Source organism: Rhyacophila brunnea, unplaced genomic scaffold (genome assembly GCF_057557595.1).
Source record: "Rhyacophila brunnea isolate RB1 unplaced genomic scaffold, BYU_Rbru_1.0 scaffold_2, whole genome shotgun sequence".
Taxonomy (NCBI): domain Eukaryota; kingdom Metazoa; phylum Arthropoda; class Insecta; order Trichoptera; family Rhyacophilidae; genus Rhyacophila; species Rhyacophila brunnea.
The window spans coordinates 49,066,060-49,088,924 of NW_028232859.1; the positions used below are offsets into that span (position 1 = coordinate 49,066,060).

At 34.5% G+C, this 22,865-nt stretch overlaps 1 protein-coding gene across 1 annotated transcript; it reads right to left on the reverse strand.

Annotated features, from left to right (window-relative positions):
* Nucleotides 1-2,646: 2,646 nt before the first annotated feature.
* On the reverse strand, nucleotides 2,647-22,519 carry LOC147072457 (proton-coupled zinc antiporter SLC30A2-like). The gene is made up of 10 exons (XM_085946477.1): nucleotides 21,976-22,519; nucleotides 18,183-18,331; nucleotides 15,448-15,552; nucleotides 9,766-9,886; nucleotides 9,286-9,465; nucleotides 8,697-8,829; nucleotides 7,654-7,845; nucleotides 7,255-7,386; nucleotides 6,985-7,093; nucleotides 2,647-5,537 (listed from the first exon to the last, which is right to left on the reverse strand). The coding sequence occupies exons 1-10, from the start codon at nucleotides 22,242-22,244 to the stop codon at nucleotides 5,392-5,394; spliced, it is 1,536 nt and encodes a 511-aa protein (XP_085802603.1). The 5' UTR covers nucleotides 22,245-22,519; the 3' UTR covers nucleotides 2,647-5,391.
* Between the last annotated feature and the right edge of the window lie 346 nt (nucleotides 22,520-22,865).

The following is a 22,865-nucleotide window of genomic DNA, read 5'->3' on the forward strand; positions in this document are numbered from 1 at the left end:
CCAAACTTTACAAGGAGATGCAAGGCCATTATTCACATTGAGTTTGTCAGTCATTGTCATGATTCAATTTTATGGATACCTGACTTACAATTTAATTTTTATTAATAAATAAGATCATTATTACGTATGATATTCAGTTTTATTCAGTGTACCGACCTATAATTTAATTAGGACTTAAAACTTTAACTAAAGTTTATTAAGTAAATTAGCAGTGTACCTACTTACTACCTAAAAAATTAAACCTGTACAGTCTTTTGTTTCATATTCAAAAAAGGAAGTTCCCATGCCCCACCCTGTATTTCATTTTCATATCTGAGGCCAGCTCAAGACAATGCATTGATTCATGGAAATTTCTGAGAACAGGCTCAATGCACGTAGCATGATTATCATTTACATGGAAATACAAAGGAAAACAAAATACAATAGAAAAACTCCAACTTATTGGATTGTCGGATCGATTTTTGAAGCTATTCGGGAGTTATTTTAGGAACCGTCAACAATACGTTTCGTACGGCCTTTATCAGTCACAGACCTTTTACACATTTTCTGGTGTCCCCCAGGGCTCAAACTTAGGGCCATTGCTGTTCACGATTTTTATAAATGACATAGCATTGGTAATTAAAAATGCTATGTTTTTGTTGTTTGCTGACGACTTGAAACTCTTCATGGAAGTTGTCACCTTGGACGATTGTCGTCAACTCCAACTTGATATAGATAATATATTAGATTGGGGCAGGCGTAACAAACTGGACTTCAATATTGATAAATGCAATGTTTTATCGTTTACTAAAGCCTCACGAGTATTGTTTTTCCAGTACTCGATGCATGGCAGAGTTCTCTCGCGAATATCATCTGTAAGAGATCTTGGAATTACGTTTGACGGTAAACTGACGTTTAGTGGTCATATAGATACCATTTGTAAAAAGGCGCTAAAGATGTTGGGCTTTGTCTTGCGTACTTCCCGGATCTTTTCGGATGTTACGGTACTAAAAATTCTCTATAACTCCTTAGTTAGAAGCAGACTTGAGAGTGGGTCTATCGTTTGGGCCCCGCATCAGTTGAAGTATGGCCTTATGGTGGAGAGAGTCCAAAAGAAATTTATAAGACTTCTTTACTTTCGGCTGTATGGATATTATCCATGGCTCTATCCGACTGATTTTCTCTTAGGGATGCTTACATACTGTAGCTTAAAATTTAGAAGGGATCTTTATTTAGCTACATATTTTTTCAGACGTATACGCGGCGTAAATGTGAACTCTGCCATTCTTGGTGGTGTTGGCTTGTGTGTCTCTGATAACTACTTTAGGAATCGAGGGCATCCGTTGTTTGTTCTCCCATGGTGCAGAACTAACCTGCCATTAGTAATGCCAATTGGGAGGGCAGTAACCATGTTTAATGAAATCGCTTCGGATATTGATATATTCCACTTACGTGAGGGTGAATTTGGGTGGACGTTGTTTTATAAGTTTTTAAGATAGGGTCTATCAAAGTTCACTCTGTGTGCTTCCATCTACTTTTATTTTGATACTTATTTTATTTATTTTCTTATTTAATTTCTTATTTTATTACTTATTCTCTGTATTTTTATTTTTAAAAATTATTAACACTTATTTTTTGCCATGTCGTGAACGCTTTGAATTTATAATTTGTTATGTTCATTATATGTAAAATAAATAAATTTGATTTGATTTGATTCATTTATGGTAGAAACACATTACTATCACGTTACATAAGCCGGTGGTTTTCGCGCCGTAGGCAAAGCAGTGCAGCGTTGTTTTACTTTGTATTTAAAATGTTATCAGATAAATGCTCCCATCTTGTAGCACATTTTGAGCCGAAAATGAATAGTCAGCAAAATCTGCCTAATGGTATCAGAATCACACTAAGGTCATCTCACCCGTATCACGCCACAACACCAACCTGAGGTGTGATAGAACATTTACTGACACTATTCGTTATCGGTTCAAAATGTTCTATGGATTGGGAATATGTCGTCGGTGTTTTGTAAAAAGGGCGAATCAACCATTTTGGCGAAATCGAGATTTTAATGAAAATACAATATGTACTCCACTAGCTTTGTTGTGTAAAAACAGCGAATTTGTATCTCCACAGGAAAGTACTTAAAAACGATAATCGACTAAAATTAAATTAATTAAAATTACGAATAAAAACCGAATGTGACATATTAGGCCTTTTAAAATATTATATAATAATGCCTATTATAATGACAGTATTGTTTCTACGCTTTATTATAAATTTGTTAGATATTTATAATCATCCACAGGTCATAAACAAATAAATGTCAATAGTTAAAAATCCTCCTCCTGTAAAATAGCATTTTGGTTAATTCGCCCTTTTTACAAAACACCGACGATGTGTCTGACAACATTTTAAATACCAAGTAAAACAACATTGCACACTTTTTGCCTGCAGTGCGAACTCATCGTGAGTTCGCGTGACATGATCGTAATGTGTTTCTAGCATTATGTCACACAATCATCTGACAGTATACGGTTAGAAATCAACACATGCATTTGTAGCCGGAATAACATTTTAAAAAGCTGTACTGTGATGTAATTGAGCTGGAACATGCGGGTGAAGAAGAAGTCAGTCTATTTGGATTTATAATCATCTATATTTGATCATTGTTTGCTACCAGTGTGGAGTAGTCACAATTTCAATTACAAAAAATAATCAATAACATTATTATTGTAAGATAAATAGTACATACATATTTTGGAAAAACCACTAAGTACATAATTTATGTATATAAATTTCCATTCTCTTTCCATATTTATTATTATTACCTATAAATTAGGTTTATAAGTTTTCAAGTGTAAAATTCCACTTCACAAGTATGAACATCACAACCGCTTTCTCCGAAAGAAGGAACTCGTTTTACAATATTTTTAAATAGTTATCGTACAAAATTGTGACATTAATTTTCCAGTCTCCATTATATAAGTGGTGGATGTTAATTTAAATTCATCAAAATAAAAATAACATCGAGTTTTAGGCCGCAAATGCATTCAGTCTATTTGGATCTGGCGTCATTAAAAATGCCTTCTGAAGGCACATTATAAACTGCGACAGATCTTTCTATGTATTACAATAATATATTATATACATTATACATAATTAAAAAGAATGTTGATGAAGATGAAGATAAAGATAAATATTGAAAGGAGGTATAATACTATTATGTTATCATAGAAACCGACAAGTTTAACGTGAGGCTCCGCGGCATCGCGGCAGCGGAGCCTCACGATAAACTTGTCGATCTCTACTAGTATATCAAAATAAACATAATAATTTGACAAATTTAAATATTATTTTTAACTGATGATTGTAAATTGTCAAAAGCAAGTGTCCAAATTCCCATTCATTAATAAGGGAGAAAAGGATTCAATCAGGCAATACCTGCAACAGATAACTAAATTAACAAATTTAATTGAATACAGTTTAGTAGAAATCAAAATAAACATTTTACATAAATTTACCTGAAATATTGTCAATACAGGCTAAAAAATATATACATACATATTCATAATAAGCAAAAGGGTAATACATATTATATAAATAATTATAAATATTAAATATACAAATATTGTGTTGATATACGATTTGTGGTGAGAATGCGACTGATAATAATCTGATCAATATGTTATATATATGTATATGACGGTGGATATTGTTAGGTCTGTTTATGAATGCCACGTACGGTCCGGCCACTGAAAGTCATCAAATGTGTAGCAATTTAAAGTGAATATTGTCGGGGCATTTTATAAATTTGTTTATTGTCGTTATTAAATAAGGCATATTTTGGTTTAATCATTGTTTACTTGATTTGACGACTTTTTACAATTCATCGGAAGTATATTTGAAATTTACACTACTCCAATGAATATTTTCACTAAATATATTACAAATTATATTCTTTACTATGCTATTATTTGTTGAATATTTTTTTACACTGTAAAAATCACTTTTATTATATTGTGCAGTTTTGCAATAAACGCTTACCTATATCATTTGACTTCAGCATTACTTGGATAAATAGACACCGGATTGGATATTTCAATTATATTTAATAGATAGAATCGAGTTTAAGATTCAATTATGAATAAATAAATTTGCAAATACAATTTGAGATTTTTTTATAATAGAACTATAATAATTAAGGTTTATCAATAAAAAAAATTGAAATAACCTTTGATATAAATTAAATAATTGCCATGGAATATTCTTAATTACTATCAATAAGTACATGGCGATACAATAAATAAACATAATTAAAATAAGGTATTGCGCCAAAACCTGTCTCACCAGATTCGGTCTCGACCGATTCGATTACATCAGCATGGGAAAATATCGGGATTCACTTCACGAGTGCGCATTGCACAACACCAAAAAGAAAACTTCTCTAGGTAAAATTATTACAGTTCATTATCAAATTTAATTACCTAGATCAATGGTCTACAATATTTTCAGATTTATAAGCCACATTTAAATTTTAGTTGTATCGATTGCTCCGTTTGCTAGCGGGAATTATTTGAAGTGTGGGATATGAATATTAAATTATTATAAAATTTTATCAAGTACAAATAATAAACAGTAAATGCACCACCGTCTATCTTAAAGCTGTTTTTTCATATCCAACATGATATCTACGTTAATCCGCTTTAAAACCTCAGTGAGTCTAGAAGAAATTTGTTCTTTCTAAAACTGAATACGGAAAATTTCCTCATCGACAAATGTATTGTCATTATTCCAAAATGCCTATCAGTATTCGGTGCGGTACATCATTGATATCTACATTAAAAGGGTTCAAAAGCATTCATATTTCACTGCTTTTTATGAAAAATTATATATGTACCTATCTCGTTGAAGATTAAATTAGTAAATCTTCAATAATACCGAGGAATGTGGCTTCTTGTGCGGCATACACCCCACCCGAATTACACGCACAGCTTTGTAACGTACAAAATAATCCAAGTAAATATATTTTTCTCAGATTTTATTCATATAAAAATTATTACTGAAATAATTTAACATACCGACCATAATATGTTATGTTAGTCAGGTCAACAGTGTATTGACCGATCGCCGACCGCTAACTGATCTAGATATTATTAAAAAAATAATTTAGAATGTAATAGTAAAATTATCAACACCTAGTGTAATTTAATAAAGTACATAAACATATTTCAGTTCAGTGCCACCATATTTTAATTCATCACTCGAAACGGTGAATTCAAATGATGAAATGATGGCAGCTCGTTAAGTTAGATCATCGGTACTCTAATGAATACCGAATGGCCGACTATCCCTTCCCATGTTTCTGTAATCTGAGACAGTTTTCTTAATTAGACGGAATGCATGAGGAGGTATTCATATGGCAGGCATTCTGCACTGATTGCACTCCTCCATATCATTCTTGAATTCCTCAATTTGCAAGGTCATCTCAAAGAAGTTGTATTTTTCGTGAACCAGCCTCGTCGCTTCTTGCAAAACTTTCTGCGGTTCCACACCGGGTCCTGTAATAATCAAACAATTAAAAGAAAGTAATCATTATTATTATATTGTCAAATTGGACCGCATTAATAGTTTGTTGATTTATTGTTTCATTAATAAATAGGTCTCAAAATTTGTCTTCTCAATTACAAAAAAAGTGGAACAGCATACTTTTTGTTGTAAGCTTAGGGTTTCCGGTTGGGAATCGCTTCTGAATCACTAACAAATGAATCTCGCTTTTTACTATCCAATCATTATATATAAGACTAACATGCCTTCTACCGTCACTCGCATACAAACTACAGTCGAACTCGGTTATTACGATCACAGATAAAGCGAGATCGCAGATGTAACGAGGAAACATTCGTTGACATTATAGTTAATGATTTTCTCCATACATTTATTCACTTTTATAACGAGCTACTTTTCGGGTATACCGAGCTAAAATATCGTCAAAAATTTTCTTAAAACTGTTGTGTCGATCGTTTAAAAAAACTTCGACCCTAAGCAATAAAATCCTACCGGACAGGATGCCGCCAGGATTGGATTATATTTATGACACTAGTTGAGTGTCTAAGTACCTACCTAATTGGTGTTTTCGCTGACAATATTGAAAAAGTATCCACGCATATGGTTGAAATGCATGTAAAAAATCCAAGGTTTGTGAAGTCAGTAGGTACCTACCAGCGTTCATTACAATAAACAACTTCTTTTGTAGTTTATGAATGCCATGCTTATTTCGGGGAAAAATTCTAATTGTGTAAACGCTTACAAATTTATTCCATGAATAGTAAAGAAAGACAACTTAGGCACTGTTTCTTTTCACGTTTATTAACATTTTTAAATACTATTGCTATGATTTAAGATGGCCCAAGTTTGAGCGCTGAGGGACACCAGAAAATGTATTGAATGTCTGTGACTGATAGATGCCGTATGATACATATTGTTGACGATTCCTAATATAACTCCTGAATAACTTCAGAAAACGATCAGACAATCCAATCAGTTGAAGTTTTTCCAACAGGACGTTGTGATGAACTCTGTCTATTGTAACAAGGTGATGGCCTCTATCTAGTGCTGAAAACACATAATCTACTAATAACATTAGGTTAGTTTACCTTGATTTGGCCTACTCTAAATTCATGCTGCTCATTCATTATAAATGACTCAATTTTTGCAGAAATCATGTTATGCATGATCATCTCAAGAACTTTTGCTGGTGGCGAGAGAACAGCTACCAGCCTGTAATCTCACTCTATTAAAATGCCTTTTTATACTAATACGTGGGAGGATGGCAGATTACTTGGCTACTACAAAAGGGAGCCGCGATACGAAAAAGCTTGGGAACCAAATTTATAAACTCAATTACAAATATTTTTTTAATAATATTCTACTTTTGTGTAATACTTTATAGGAAGCAGTACTGAAGAGTTAGTATACTAATTGAATGCATAATATAATTGAACTTACTGATTGCTAAATGAGCTGCCAACGCGGTCTTGTCTAAGGAGAGCGCCCACATCCTCAAATTGTGAACGCGCACCACCCCGGGTAAGCTCAAAAACGTGTTGCAAACCTCCTGTAACATTATCAATTAGATAGTATAAATACAAACACAATAATTAATTATAGTCAATCGTCTCAAATACAAAATAAAATAACTCAGGATCCAGCCCGGAAAACCGTATTGTCATTAAATTGAATGATTTAATTACAAAATTAATGTAGAAGAAATTTTACCTGAAAATCGAGTCCACGCGGAGAGCCTTCCATGAGAACCAACAACGTATCTTTGATGATGGAGAAGGTGGTGAACATCACCAATATCGAGAAGAGGAACGTGCAAATGGGATCCACCAGTTGCCACTCAGGCTAAACATAAACAAAAATTATGTGGAATTCTGCCCAGTAAATGTTATCTCAATTATTGATAAAAATATATATATAAATGGATTGATATTATTTTTCTATAGTGTTCCTTAATACATTATTAGCATGTAATGATAAAAAACGTGCAATGTCCTTGAAATGCATTCAAATTGATAAAAGAGATGGAAGCACTCAGTAGTGATAGTCTACTCTACTCTACTTTACTCTATTTTGGCACAATGTATTAATTTGTAAATATCGCCTGCTCACTTTGTAATATATGACGAGAGCTGCGATGAAGACTCCAAAGCTCTGGAGAAAATCTCCAATGACATGAATGTAGGCGGCCCGGACGTTGATATTTCTCTCCTTCTTTCTGATAGGCGCCATGTCTTGATCGCTTATAATCACGTCTTCGGATATCTCTTTACCCTCTTCGTCGTTTGATAAGCCTTCTTCGATCTGAAAGGAGTAATTACAGAGTCAAAGGTATGGCAGACGATGTCCACTAGTTTCCGAGAATCAGACGTAGGATCGACTAGGAGATTTTTTCGATGTACACCGAATAGGTATCACGGAAATAGCGAGATATCGAATATAATAAGGAAGCATTCGTTGACATTTTAGTTTATGATTTTCTCCATAGATTTATTTACTTTTATAACGAGGTACTTCAAAACTGTGAATGTGTCGATCGTTTAAAGACAACATTTTCGACACTAAGCAATAAACTCCGACCGGGCAGTTAACTAGACTGATGCCGCCGGGATGGATCTGATTACGTTTATGACACTAGTTAAGTGTCTAAGTACCTAATTGGTGTTTTCGCCGACAACATTGAAAAAGTATCCACGCATATGGTTGAAATTGCATGTAAAAAATTCAAGTTTTGTGAAGTCAGTTGGTACCTACCAGCGCCGGCGGCTCAGCACTTCATTACAATAAACAACTTCTTTTGTAGTTTATGAATGCCATACTTGTTTCGGGGATTTTTACGATGGTTTTCAGATTTTTTATGTTCTATGCTTTAATAGAACGTGGCGCGAAAAATGTTATATAACGATATAACGAGTAATGTATATAACGATCAAATTCAGTCGGTCACATCTTCCTCGTAATAACCAAGTTCGACTGTTTTATTTTTGTTATCTTTTCAAAATTACTTCTCGATGATTCTTTTTAATTTAATATCATACTTCAGTCGTCCAGTCGTCGCCTTATTAGTGAGTACTGAGGAATGAGGAATGAGGTCTTTGTGAGCCACAATCTAATTATAATTAATAATTTTACTGTAAATTAATATTGTCGGTCACCTTCAAAATGGGATTGTCGATTCCTTTGGTTTTCTTGGATCCGTGGGTGTGACCTCCGCCACCGTGAGAGTGACCGTGACCGCCGCCTCCGTGGCTATGGCCATGGCCGTGCTCGTGGAGCGTCAGTCCCATCCTGCCTCACAAATAATTATTTATCATATTTACATATTACAGCTCCGGGAGGCTTTCGATTTCCGAAGATTCCTGCTTTTCACACGACGGATGAGAAAATTTTAAGACAGTATAGAAATGATGGGAAACAGACATTCTAATAACTTTCAATCCGTAATTGTAAGATAGACAGGTAGGTGTGCAAATAGTCATCACAAATAAAATGTCAAGAATCTTATTTGTAGTCACAGGTGTTTGAAAATAACGGTCCCAATAAAAAATTTTGAATCATAATCTGTCAGTGAAACCGCCTCAAAGCTCACATGAACGACTAAAGAATCACAGAACCTGTCAAATGAACATTTTAGATTGATACTCTTCTCGCATAAGCAGACAATGTGCGATATGTAAACGGAGAAATTCAGACGTGCGTATCATGAGGACGCGATAACAAAAATGTAATTTGAATTGAGCTCACAGAATGTTGACAGCGACGCCGACAGCAGACGTGATGAGCATGACGGTAGCGTCGATCTCGAAATTTTTGGTGATGACTCGCTCCACGGCCAGGTATACTAGGATCCCCGTCACCACCCAGATCAGCAGAACGGACGTCAGAGCGCCTATCACCTCCGCACGGTACCAACCGAATGACATCCTGCAAAAAGATAACTGTCAAATATTTCGTCTGGCTCTTCCGGTTTTCATCAGACGCGACCTGCAAACTCGGCTCCGTGCGATGCTTCTTTGTTGATTTGTCATGGTATCAATGTGCAAATATCAATATTTGCACACTAGTCACACATAATATTTATAGACAACCTTCCCATCTGTCGATCTCCTCTCATCCGGCTACATAGTCGAGTTCACTCTGAATTGGGCCGACCGCAAAAAAATGCGGCGACGGTCGAAACCCTGCATGGGAACAATGGAAAAAAGCGGTTAGAATGGAACATACGTTCTGGTGGGCGGTCGGCTGGCCACCCATAGTGAAAAGAGCGAGATCATGAAGCTGGCAAAATCTGTCAGCAGATGTGCCGCATCCGTCGCGATGGCCAAGCTGCTCGATAAATATCCACCTGCAATAAATTACACGGATTGATGACTATCACCGGCTTCGAAAACTCTACATGGCATCACCCTCAACGTGAACACTGAACCGCAATAGTTTTTCCCAAAAATAGATTTTTTCAACATAATTTTACAAAAATTATATTTGATACGCACTGTATTCAACGTAAAGCAAAAGGTAAAAAATATAAATTAATTGATGCTGAATAAATTACAAAAATGGCTAGCAACAGCACAACAAAGCACAGTTAAGTTTGCATATGCCATATACTACACAGTTTTCATAGGCTGGCTGATATATTATGTTTATTATGTAGTTAGCTCACAATATTTATCATATTCTTTCAACTTAAAATGTTATTATCAATTATTATCATTATATTATTATTGAATACTAGTTAAGTATTATTTTGCTTTGAATTGCAGATTTATAGACACTACAGACATCTGGTGACAGAATTACGACTATGGACCGGATTTATATGCTAGTGTAGTGCATGGTTTGTTAGGGTGTATGCACGGCTATGTTAGTTGCACAGAAATCCGTTTTCAAAGACACAGAATCCAAAAATAAAATTTTATTGTGCATATAAATGCATATTTGAGACGTTAGAGCATATTTGAGACATTAGTGCATATTTCATAAATATATATTTTAGGACTTTTACATTTATAATTTTAGTTTTTATAAATTATTTTATCGAAATATAACTAAATTAGGTAGGTAGATAGTTTGGATGCACTTGCATTTTTAATGGCATCCCCGAGCTGTGGATTTATCAGATAAAGTGAAGTCAACTAGGGCACCTTTATTTAAATTTTGTGCAATCACCTCTGTGGACGTTGAGAGGTCATTTTCCGCATATAAACAAAATCAGATATGCGGAAAAATTTAATGCCGCCAGAGCACAATATTGAAAAAATATTGTAACTTTTTTTTTAAAGAAAACCGTACTTAAATAGTATTTAGGAATAATCAAGTGTGTCGTTTTTGTATTTTATTATGTATAGTTTACATTGCATTTCTTATTGAGTACATTACATATTAATTACATACTGTAATAATTGATTAACTTTATATTGATTATTTTTTATTATTGTACGAGGGTGGGTCAATAAGTCCTTAGAAAAGCCGACAGGTGGCGCGACTAGTACTGTAAGCGGTTTGTTTTCATGCAGCGGCACTACCGATTCAGTATGCTGCGAAGTTTCAATCAGATTGGTCGGGTTGTTGTGTGTTTCTCGTACATTTAAAAAAAAAATTTGCTTGTGGAAAATGGAAAAATGGAAAATTGAGAAAATTGAGTTTAGAGCTGTTATTAAACATTTTAATATAAAAGGGTTAACAGCAAAGGAAATAAAAAATGAGTTGGATTTAGTTCACGGCATATCTGCTCCTTCACTTGCAACTATTTATAACTGGTTAAATGAATTTAAACGTGGTCGTACATCAACAAAGGATGAACCACGCTCAGGACGTCCTGTAGAGGTGACTACACCAGAAATGATCAATAAAATCCACGATATGGTGTTAAGTGACCGAAGATTAAAGTTGAGTGAGATAATTGAGATTACAGGGATCTCAAAAGGTAGCGTCATTTCTATTTTACATGACAAATTGGGCATGAAAAATAATTCTGCAAGATGGGTGCCGCGTTTGCTCACAGTCGACAATAAACGCAATAGGGTGGTGGCCTCTAAAGCCCTGTTGTCGCTCATGCAACGCAATCCGGATGAATTTTTTCGTCGCTTTGTGACTGTAGATGAAACATGGATACACCACTATACTCCCGAGACGAAAGAACAGTCAAAGCAGTGGATTGCGAAGGCAAACCATGTCCAAAGAAGGCGAAAACCGTAAAATCAGCTGGTAAGGTTATGGCTACTGTATTTTGGGATGCACGTGAAATTATTTTCGTTGACTATTTGGAAAAAGGAAAAAAAATAACAGGGGATTATTATGCATCTTTATTGGACCAGCTAAAAAACAAAATTGAAGAAAAACGGCCTCATTTAAACAGGAAAAAAATCCTCTTTCATCAGGACAATGCCCGTGTTCACACATGTTTACGATCAATGGCTAAAATTGAAGAATTGAAGTTCGAATTGGTCGACCACCTACCGTATTCGCCAGATTTAGCCCCCAGTGACTTTTTCCTTTTCCCAAACTTAAAAAAATGTCTAAGTGGACAACGTTTTTTTTCAAATGAAGAAGTCATCGATCGGACAAATGCTTATTTTGAGGACCTTCCGAAAACTTATTTTTCTGACGGTTTAAAAAATATTGAGAAACGTCTAACCAAGTGTATTGAGCTCCAAGGAGATTATCGTCACCGTTTTAGCAAAACCATCTATGTGTCACTTTTATCAAAAATGACTTTTAAATACCACGTCATTCCTTATTTTTTTCTCTATAGGCCAGTAAAATGATCTATGTGTTGGGTAAACTCGCTCCGAAGTTATTTCAAAAAATAAAAAACAGCTATGTGTAAGGTTCAAAAACCACGGTTCACAAAAACAACTATGTGTATATTATAGTAACATATATAAGTAAGATGGTATTTTGATATCGAGAGTGTAATGTTTTTTTACAGTTTGGCTACACATTGTTTGTTTCTATGTTATATGCTATGCATTATGGTCTTGCACGACGGTTTGAAAGATGCTTTCTCAAAAAGAGAGACAGGAAATATTCAATAATTTCTGGAAGATGCCTACATGGTCAATAGGGTATAGGCGAGAATTAATTTAAAAGTTGGATAAACAACTACAAACGCCTCGATGACAGTGGCCAATTGAAAGCAACAATGACAAGTAATAAGAATCTGACTGAAGATAAATAATTGGTAGTGCAACCAAAAATCAAAACGGAGAGATTTGTGGAAAAATGTTACATTATGGTTGGATCTAATTCCAAAGTTCCCACCCATTATTGCAGAGAAAATACCTCCAGGGTGTATGTGGAATCGTGTTTCCGATCCAAAATACAAATGCATGATGAATATAAAAAATGGTCTCTGGAAAATGGTCATAAAGCAGCTGAATATACTCCAGTATATTTACCACCAAAAAATCAGTATCCACCAACCACGTAAAGATCAGTGTGCCATCACTGCCATCTGCTGTAGTTATAAAATGAAGAATGTTTCAGAAATGGAATACAATAGCCACATTATTAAAAAAAAAAAAGATGCTAGAAGACCAAAAATGAAATGAAGGAGAGTACCAGAAGTATTACTGGACGGTTAGTAATCACAATGGATCTCCAAAGTGTGCTGCTATGTCCAAAACACAGGCACAAATGTATTATAAACAAAAGCTGCAACTACACAATTTCACCATATACATTCTTCATAATGTATCTTCTAATGAATTTGTCTCATCTCATCGAAAGCAGGACAATACAATGAAATAATTCTAATATCGGATGGGTGTGGATATCAAAACCGAAATAAATTATTCGCTACTGCTCTAAGTTATATCTTTAGAGAGAAAAAACATCGAGATTCAACAGCTTTTATAATATATATAATGAATCATTGCCAATATCACAGTCGAAATACATACATCTTCAGGAATTAAAAAGTGTAATAGAGAAAGATCACCACTATTTCTACGATAACCTAACATTTAAACCTGCTAATAGAAAGTAAACGAACTTATAAATATAATATCATCTCACTATTGCATTAATAATTAATAAAATGATATTGCAATTTATCACTAACACACTATGTATATTTCAACTATTATTTATGTAACAGTTTTTCATGAATTTATTATTATTCACATTTTGATGAATAAATTAAACTATGTGTATTTACAAAACGGTCAAAACAACTTATGTGACATCACAAACTGTATTTTTATTATTTTTGTATTAAAAATAAAAGATTTTTGTAAACAAAATAATAATCTTAGACCATTTTCTGATTATAATAAAGCATTCTTCATAATTTTAATGTTTAAATGTAACATTATTTTTTTATTCAGTTTTATCCTTCTCCTGCACAATTTGAGAAAGTGCACATAGATGGTTTTGCTAAAACGGTGACGTTATGTTGAGAAATAAAAAAAAAATACAAAAATAAAAACTGTTTTAATGCTTTTTTCTAAGGAATTATTGACCCACCCTCGTATTATATTGGTTGAGATTATTAAATTTTTACTCGATTTTTTATCAGTAATATTGGGTGAAGTGGGTATTTACATTTTTTTTCTATAAGAAATGTAAATTTTTAACTGCATATTTCTTTGGTTTTAGAGCATATTTTAATGATTTTAAGTGCACATTATGTGCATGCATATAATCATGTTTTTTGTTGCATATAAATCCACTCGCTAATTATGACACATGCAATTATTAAATACAATTTACTGAAAAATTATCCTTAGAAGTATTTGGTGAACAGTTAGTTATCTAGTAACAATAAGTAAAATACAAAATATTTTTGTAATGAGAGCCACTTACAGCATAACTCGAATCTGTTTATGGATATTTTTATGAATAAATATAGCAGGTAATTTAACAAGGATAATTTTTTAGCCAATAATATTTTTGCTTGTACAGTACACTCTCAGTAATCCGCCGTTATTTTTACTAGTTAAAAGTACAAAATCAAGCTCTATAATTTGCCGGTAAACGATTGTCAAATTCAGTAGTCCGCCGCGTACAAGTATACATCGCAGATGAGACGGGTTTATTTTGGAAACTTCTCCTTCGTAAAACGTACGTTCATCGCGAAGAAAGTAAAGTGCCCAAGGACCGCATCACAATAATTATGTCGTGCTCCAATGCAACCGGGACAGACAAAATGAAGCTTTTGGTCATAGGGAAAGCCAGGAATCCTAAGCCATTCAAGAATATCTGCCCCACAGAAAAATTGGTTGTGTCAATTGATTTACTGTTTAATATTTAGTTAATAAATTTAGTAAATACTTGATTTTGATTATAAATAAAACCATAATTTGCTAGTACAAGTTTCCTAGAAAAACTATTTTTACGAAATACCTGTTTTAATTTTTACCATATTTTGTATGTATGCACTATAATCCGCCGCTTTCACTAATTGGCCGCTTGTCTGGTTTTTGGGGTGGCGGATTACTGAGAGAGTACTGTACTATTTTTATTTTAATTGATTTTTCTAGGTAACAAAAATAAATTTATTTTTAATTCCTTATACCTATCTAACCACGCTACTCCTGACAATTATTTAATCATTTTTGGGATAGTTTTAAATAGGTAATATTAATGAAGTTTCAATATAGAGAATCCAATTAAAATTGTCTGGAATATGCAATTAATAATGGATACCTGCCTCATCTATAGGTTACAAAAAGAAGATTATACTCTTTGTTTCATAAAGCAACATAATATTATATTATTTTCTCCATATTTATGTTGTGTCTAAGGTAATTTTCAGTAAATTTTATATCACACCAAGTTTTTAGCAGGGAACTTTAAGCTTCACCTACATCATGCAACTCTATGATGTCACTTGAAAAGGTTGAGACAACAACTTTGCTATTATTTTAACAATAATAGCGAGCGAATGAATAGAATACAGACCTATAATCTCTCCCACCATGAAAAAGACGCACAAAACACTGGCTATTATCAACTTTCGCCTCGCCTTCTTATCAACTTCCACATTGCGATCCCTGTGACAATGACCTGAAAGCAATAATAACAAAATTATTGAAAAGAAAACAAAGCATTCCTAGATAAAAATAAAAAAGAATTAAATATAGTGGAGGTTATATTAGCAGGTTTTGTAAGAGGTCGTCGTCCATTCGCCTGATTCAATTGGTTCTTGCACAAGATCACGTGCACATTAAAAAAACATGCATGTATAGCAGCTGCGGCATTGAACCAGTGACTCGGTTCCAGAGACGTCCATTTTATTGACTAAGCCACTGCGGCTACAGTTATTTTTATACACATCAGTGGCCAAGGGCGGAGGTGGGCTGTTAAGATCCAACATAAACAGTGCACAATAAACTTTGTCAGTCACACGTATTTGTTTTGAACTAAAACTACAAATTGCAGATAGTGTCGATTAGTTTTTAGAATTCAATTAAACCCTGCGTAAATCGGCACTGACCTCAGATAAATAATAATAAATATAGATGGGATTTTTTTGTTTCTCACATTATAAAGGATTAATATAATAATATTGTGGAATAATTAAACTTTGATTTTCTCACAGTGCACAGTGCACGCAGGGCAAATTTTATTATCGTTATGGTTTCTATTCCCGACGTCGCCTACATCAAGCTTATCGCATCGCTTTCTCTCGTTCGGCGATGCTCTGACTGCAACATATTTTCTGTTGAAACTATCAAACTTCACGCTAATATGGTTTGTTTATAATAACATATCGAGGGTGCTGAGCCTGTGGGACGAGAGACATTAGGGTGAAAATGAAATATGCATGGGGTAAGATCGTCCCAAAACATTCGGTGACAAAAGTACAAGGTACAGGTTTTTTGTAGAGCAGTCAGTTAAAAATATGTATACGTATTATGATATGATATTTGGAATAGCTCTTCTGTAAAGTTGTAAATTTACAAATTACGCCATTTTCCAGCTCAACGGCTTTAATATTATGTAAGATACTTTTCAGTAACGATATGGAATTATTTTTTTACTACATCACATCTATGAATGTTATAGGATTTATGAAACTACGTTTGACACATGACAATAAAATAATATTGTCAGTTCTTAATAATATTCGGAAGATAAAATAAAAAGTACAAGATTATTAATAGCATATTAATGAGATTAGGTATATTGTTATATTATTATGTAGTACTAGTAGAGGCTAAATGATTATTATTTTTTTGCACATGGCACAACAGTGTTGTTAGTCATGATAAAAAAAGAATTGATAAAGGTATCCGTAGCTGTAGCGAGTGACATTCAGAATTGAGATTATGTTTAGGTGGATGCAAGCATAGAGGCGAGCGGGTAATCATAACAAAAACCAAAGATTAAGATGAAACCGGTACATAATATCGAGAGCTCATTTTTTATGACATATTTTGCACTTCATTCTAAAGACCATTCAATAGGCGAGCCATTAACAGCACCGCATAATGGATAATGTGAATGACCTCACAACAGGACAAGTATTACTTACTGTCTGTGGCCAATTAAAAAAAAACACATTTTACTAATAGTACCTATCTACATAGGTAGTATGTAATATAATGTTCAATGTCATTTAAGTCACATAACATTTTTTGCACTCTATCCTCACAATATTGTTATAGGAAATAATACTCAAATGATGAAATTTAATGTTTTTTTTGATAAGGAGTAAGTACAACATTTCTACATTAAATAATTCAATTCCTGTAGAGAATCTTTACAAAGCAACGACCGCAAGCATCTACCAATTTTACACACTGACAAATTTGACTGTGCAAAAAAGATTCTCACGTAATATAATTCACTTTCATCCGTTGCCATTATAAAGTATCGTTTCCAAACCGTATTTGTTATGGAAACAGACGTCTCTTGTACCTACATCAGTATACTATACTATGATGCTGTGGGTTTATAGTGTCTACATAGTAAAATACTACTCTTGTTTAAATACTAACAACAGAGTATGTTTTAATACTATCTTTTAATTCTTAAGCGCTCGAGATTGTCGTAGTGACAGACTTTCCGGAGACGGGGCTGCGGGTTAGAATCCCGGATCTGGATAGTTCACATTTTCAGTGTGCATTTGAATCCTGAGCAAAAAAAGAGAACAACAACGGATTAAATGAATCACTATCAACCATTTCTTGTAAAAAGAAACTGTTAAGAAACTTCTTTGAACGGAGACCGAGATCCGTGCCAGATTATATGATGATGGTGAATTCTCGACATCATGAGCTGATAACCGATACGTGCGCATCGTATGAGTCTCAATTTATACTAAAATAAAAACAAGACAATGAGAAGAAACATCAGCATTATTTTCAATCAATGCGGTAAAAACTTCAAGGTGTAAATTAAATTTTCTCATGTCAATAGTAAACATACCATTAAAAGTTAATTCGAGTCTAGAATTGCCGTCAAAAAAAACACTACTGACTACAACAATCAACAGCTCCGGGCGATGTGTCAGTTTGTATACATATCCAAAGAGGGAGGGTTATCGAAAAGGAACTATTCATCCGCATAGCGTTCATTCAATGAAAAGGTCATTCAGTTAACATACATATAAATTACAAGATCGACTGAATAAAAAATATAACAATTCATTAATGAAATTACCATAGGGAACAATTCATTAATGAAATTACCATAGGGATCCGGAGAAGGCAGCGGGTTTGAATTGTCCACGACGGCGCAGCATCCTGTCGAAGGGTTTCCGTGAATACAAAAGATGACCCGTTTCACAGAAGTTCCTGCCCCGGGGCTCGTTCCATACGACACCTTTCCCGCCTGGTAACTATTGAAAACATCCATGACTTAGAAAGTGTTTAAGAAAAGAATTTAAACATATCACTATATCACCATCACCCGCAAGTCGATTCAGCACTTCAACACTTGCAGATACCCCACCGATAACCAACTGAATGAGGAACCTGTCGATGTAATAATAACATTAATAATATGCGTCTTCTTACTACAAAATTGAAGTATCCTCCTCGGCCATTCTGTTTGCTCAGCGATAAGAATATATTTGGGTTCAAAAATCCACACACTACAAAACTATGTATGACCCCGAGACGCCAACTTAGATGTACTGATTTACAACATCAAATAACATATCGATATCAGTAAACGAACGCTATTCATCTTCACAAAGATAACGGCAGGTTGAGCCAATTGTAATCTATCGATAATTGAATTGGTTGGATTGATTCAACCACCCGTAAGTAGCAGTGTGAATCGAACACGTCTTATACTTATCGATACGGTACTGATAAAAGATAATATAAGTTTATGGAATTCGAGTAAATATATCAACTCCATTTCATTTCTATTTGCTTTTGATAACTCTGTATCGAGTATATGAGGCATGTTATTATATTTGTGTGATCTTTCAAAGTTGAACAATAAAACGAGCTACCCAAAGAGATAAATCGGTGAGAGTTCAGAGGCATATTTTATATATTAGCCGATATAAACATTCCCCCAGCTATAAACAATTTGTGAAAATTCACATGCTACCGGTGTGTCCCGACTATCACAAGTGAGTCTATCGGAGACACGATTAGCACTGAAACTCAAGTAAAGCACTTACTCTATGACAATAAAATTTTTGTGATATTTTTCATCCTTCTGGAATTTTGTCTTGTAAGATAAAAAACGACTCTGTGAAAACAGCCTAATATATCGAAAGTGCGCGAAAGGATAAGGGAAACAAGTCTAAACTCGCTACTCTTCTGGAGAGCTAAAAGATGATCGAGTTTTGGACCACTTTATATGGAAACTTCCATGTAGTAGTTGAGCAGTGTCATGCATTAAGATTAATTTGGCATGTTTAACTCACTTTTCAATATCATCAATCTATCTCCCTTTTGCTTTTGGATGGAGACATTTTTTTTTATAATCTCCACTCTAATCGACTTGTAAAATTTTTCCCTCACCTCACCACATGCAGGCCCCCCTTCCGTTTAGTGTCGGAGTGATCAGCATAATATGTACGTTGAGATAGCTCAAGAATCTACTGTAATCTTTTCATTCTTTCATTATCGCTGAAAAAACAAGTTTTGTATTTATGATTTTGATTTCTGGAGCTTAGTCCGGACTGCGTCTGATATATGTCTACCCGCAAACAAATAAACATTGTATAAAAACTATTAAATACAAACATTAGGCAAGTATTTACCTAGTATAAAATCAATAATAGGATTTTTATATAAATTGCCACATTTTTTTGTATTCCGCTGTGAATATGTGCAAATGCAACGACAAACAAGCATATATGGCTATATTTCTGAGAAAATTATACATGATCCTGCGAAATAACGTTTGGATTTAGTGTGTAAATTTTTATGATATGTACTGTCCAAACTACATTTAATTTGATAATAATATTTACAGAGGTGGACATGTGTTGAGTTTCAATCAAATGTATGTAAACATGCATTCATGTAGTGGCGAAGGTTTACAAACAATTGTATGATGTATGAGTTAGACTTCATATTATGACTTGACTGTGACCTGTTATTTCAACACAAAAAGTGTGTCTTGCCAGACATACACACACACACGCAGAGTGAGTACATGTTTAATACTTACTACTTTACTAGTTACCAAGTAATATTCCATTTTCACCAGTAAATTCTAGACTACATAAGTGACGTAAGTGGTGGGTAGGTACCTAATACCTATGGTACAGACCTACAAACTTATCTGAAGAATGGGATGGTGGAGCCACTGTCAAAAACTACCCAATCAAGACTTGTAATTGGACAAAATCTGACATTCGAATGAAATTTTCAAAATGGCGTCCTATGGTAGTTTGTAGTTCCATTTTTGGCCTTTCTTTAGATAAGTTTGCAGGTCGGTACGTACATATTAATGAGACTACTTAGACCTCATTGACTTACATATTGGCAATTAAGTAAACTGAATTTCAGCTAAATAATATTATTACTTAATTGTTATATGTAACAATAAGACGTAAAAAATTCCTTATCTTGATTATTTTTATTGTAGCTACTTTGGTAGGCTACACATGCTCATGTATACTTGATCAGAATAAAATTATATTATACATGTGCTGGTTTTATATCATAACTGAGATAAATTGTAATTTTAAGTAAGAAAAAGAAATAGTCTTTTCATCTCATAGACAAATATGTTTATTCGACTCTGTTTGTGATCTCCATTGAGTTGAAGCAACCTATCGTCAACCATGACGTGGGTCTTCACGGGGTGAGACCACCAGTAAAGAGTGACCTACTCTCGGTTGGACTTGTGGGAAATAATAACAATCCTCCCTAATTAGACGACTGAATATCTATCTCACTTTAATGCTTTAAACCGGTAAAGTGTCAAAATGGTTTAATTACAGAACCAGTACCATATTTGATAGATTTTCAGCTACATTTGTATAGATTTGATGCGTACATAGTGTTTAAAATGTCATCTGCCTAACAGTATGAAGTATCGATAACACTAACATTGGTAAGGTGCGAGCAAGTCAAACACAGTGGCCCTGCACGATTTTTGGTAGTAGTGAAAAAAATTCAAACCTCATTCTACAGATAGAACTTTACCATACCTTCATAATGACATGTTCACTGTATGTGCGAGGGATATTTAAGGAAAGTCTAATGCCACTTTCACGTTGGGCCGACCATCGCGAATTTTGACACCATATTTGATGCATGTAGAAACACCGACACGACGAATGAGTACGGCCAAAATTTGCCAGCCATGGGCCACACGACACGTATGTCGCTCTCCACACGGACATGACCGTGTACATTCATCTAGCACCGGGCAACGTCAAGAGGAGGCATAATACGTAATAAATAGCTGTGCTACAATTTATTTATACTTACCTACCGCCAGAGTCATGGCCCCCACATTCTGAAACGGGCCCTCAGGCTAAGATTTTTGGCGGGCCCCTACTTATCGCTAAGGTTAAAGGCAGTATGACGCACTACATTAGCGTTTTTCAAATTGTGTTAATTTGTGGGTGTAATTAAATTGTGTAATACCAGCGATTTTTTGTATTTTTAATACGTCATCTACTTTAATTGTGGAGGTGTCGAGTATCGACACACAATAATCAAAAATTACATTGAACATCATACAATTTCATGAAGTATAATAGCGCCCCGCAGGCGACTTTTTTGCGATTAAGGCAAATTTATGACATGTTTATCTCATTTATCTGGTCAACCCGCAACGCCGGGCCCCTCCAGAGCCCGGGCCCCCAGGCTAAAGCCCTGTCAGCCCCCCCCTTGTGGGGGCCATGGCCAGAGTATCCGGCTGTAAGGATTACATGCCACTTTGGACATGACGATGTACAGTAAACATACTTATACAAGTGATAACACACTATTGTATCCGTAGATTAAATAAATAAAATTGTATCAGTATTGTTATGACGGTATAATAATAAATATTCACCCATTCGAAGTGCCCGTCTGTTCGTCCCCCTCGGCAGTGTGTTCTAAATTATCTTCGGCAATACTAGCGGGAATGTCCGCGACATTCGTCAGTATGTTACGCTCCGGAGATTGCAGGATCTGGGCCCTGTCTGAGAATCCTCCGCTCGTGTCATAGTTCAAGCTGTGAGATCTGAATCTCTTCCCGGGATTCGGAAGCAACGGTCTATCACAAAACGAAACATTATAAGTCATTATCTTAGGAGAACTTCCGGATTCTTGATTATCCATTATTCAAAAGGTAGGTAGTTTTGAAAATAGAACACCAAAACACTCAAATCAAATTAAACCACTTTTCTCAGCTCGTCCTGCATTCAAATTTCGAATATCGGTGATAAATCACGTACAAAATAGTGGTGAGCTAATAACTTCACAGCTCATATCGGGAAAACACAATGTTTTACGTAAAACAAACTGTCTAATTGCTTATTTTATTTTATAACCTCATTTATTCATTAGTGACAGTGCGACAGTGACAAAACACAAAACAATGAAGTTTCAACCATTCAACCTGACACCTGACAGCGCAGCACAGCTGCTAATATTGTGTTACCACTCTGAAGTTACAAATTTCTTTTCCCGCCAAAATTTAGCCCGAAAGTTATGAAATATTATTTTATAGGTAGATTACATATTACTGGAATATTTTTTTTATTTCAAGGTACTCTCTTCAATACTTGATCAACTTTTAATGAATAATTTGAGACGTTAAATTAACGAAGTAAAATAAATCTAAAATGGAATAATAATTCTTCCACAAAACCGATCGAGCACGTAAATAAAAAAAGGCACGACGTTATACACGTCAGCCTAACGCGAAACTTTTTTTATTTTTGAATAACCGAGTTGTTT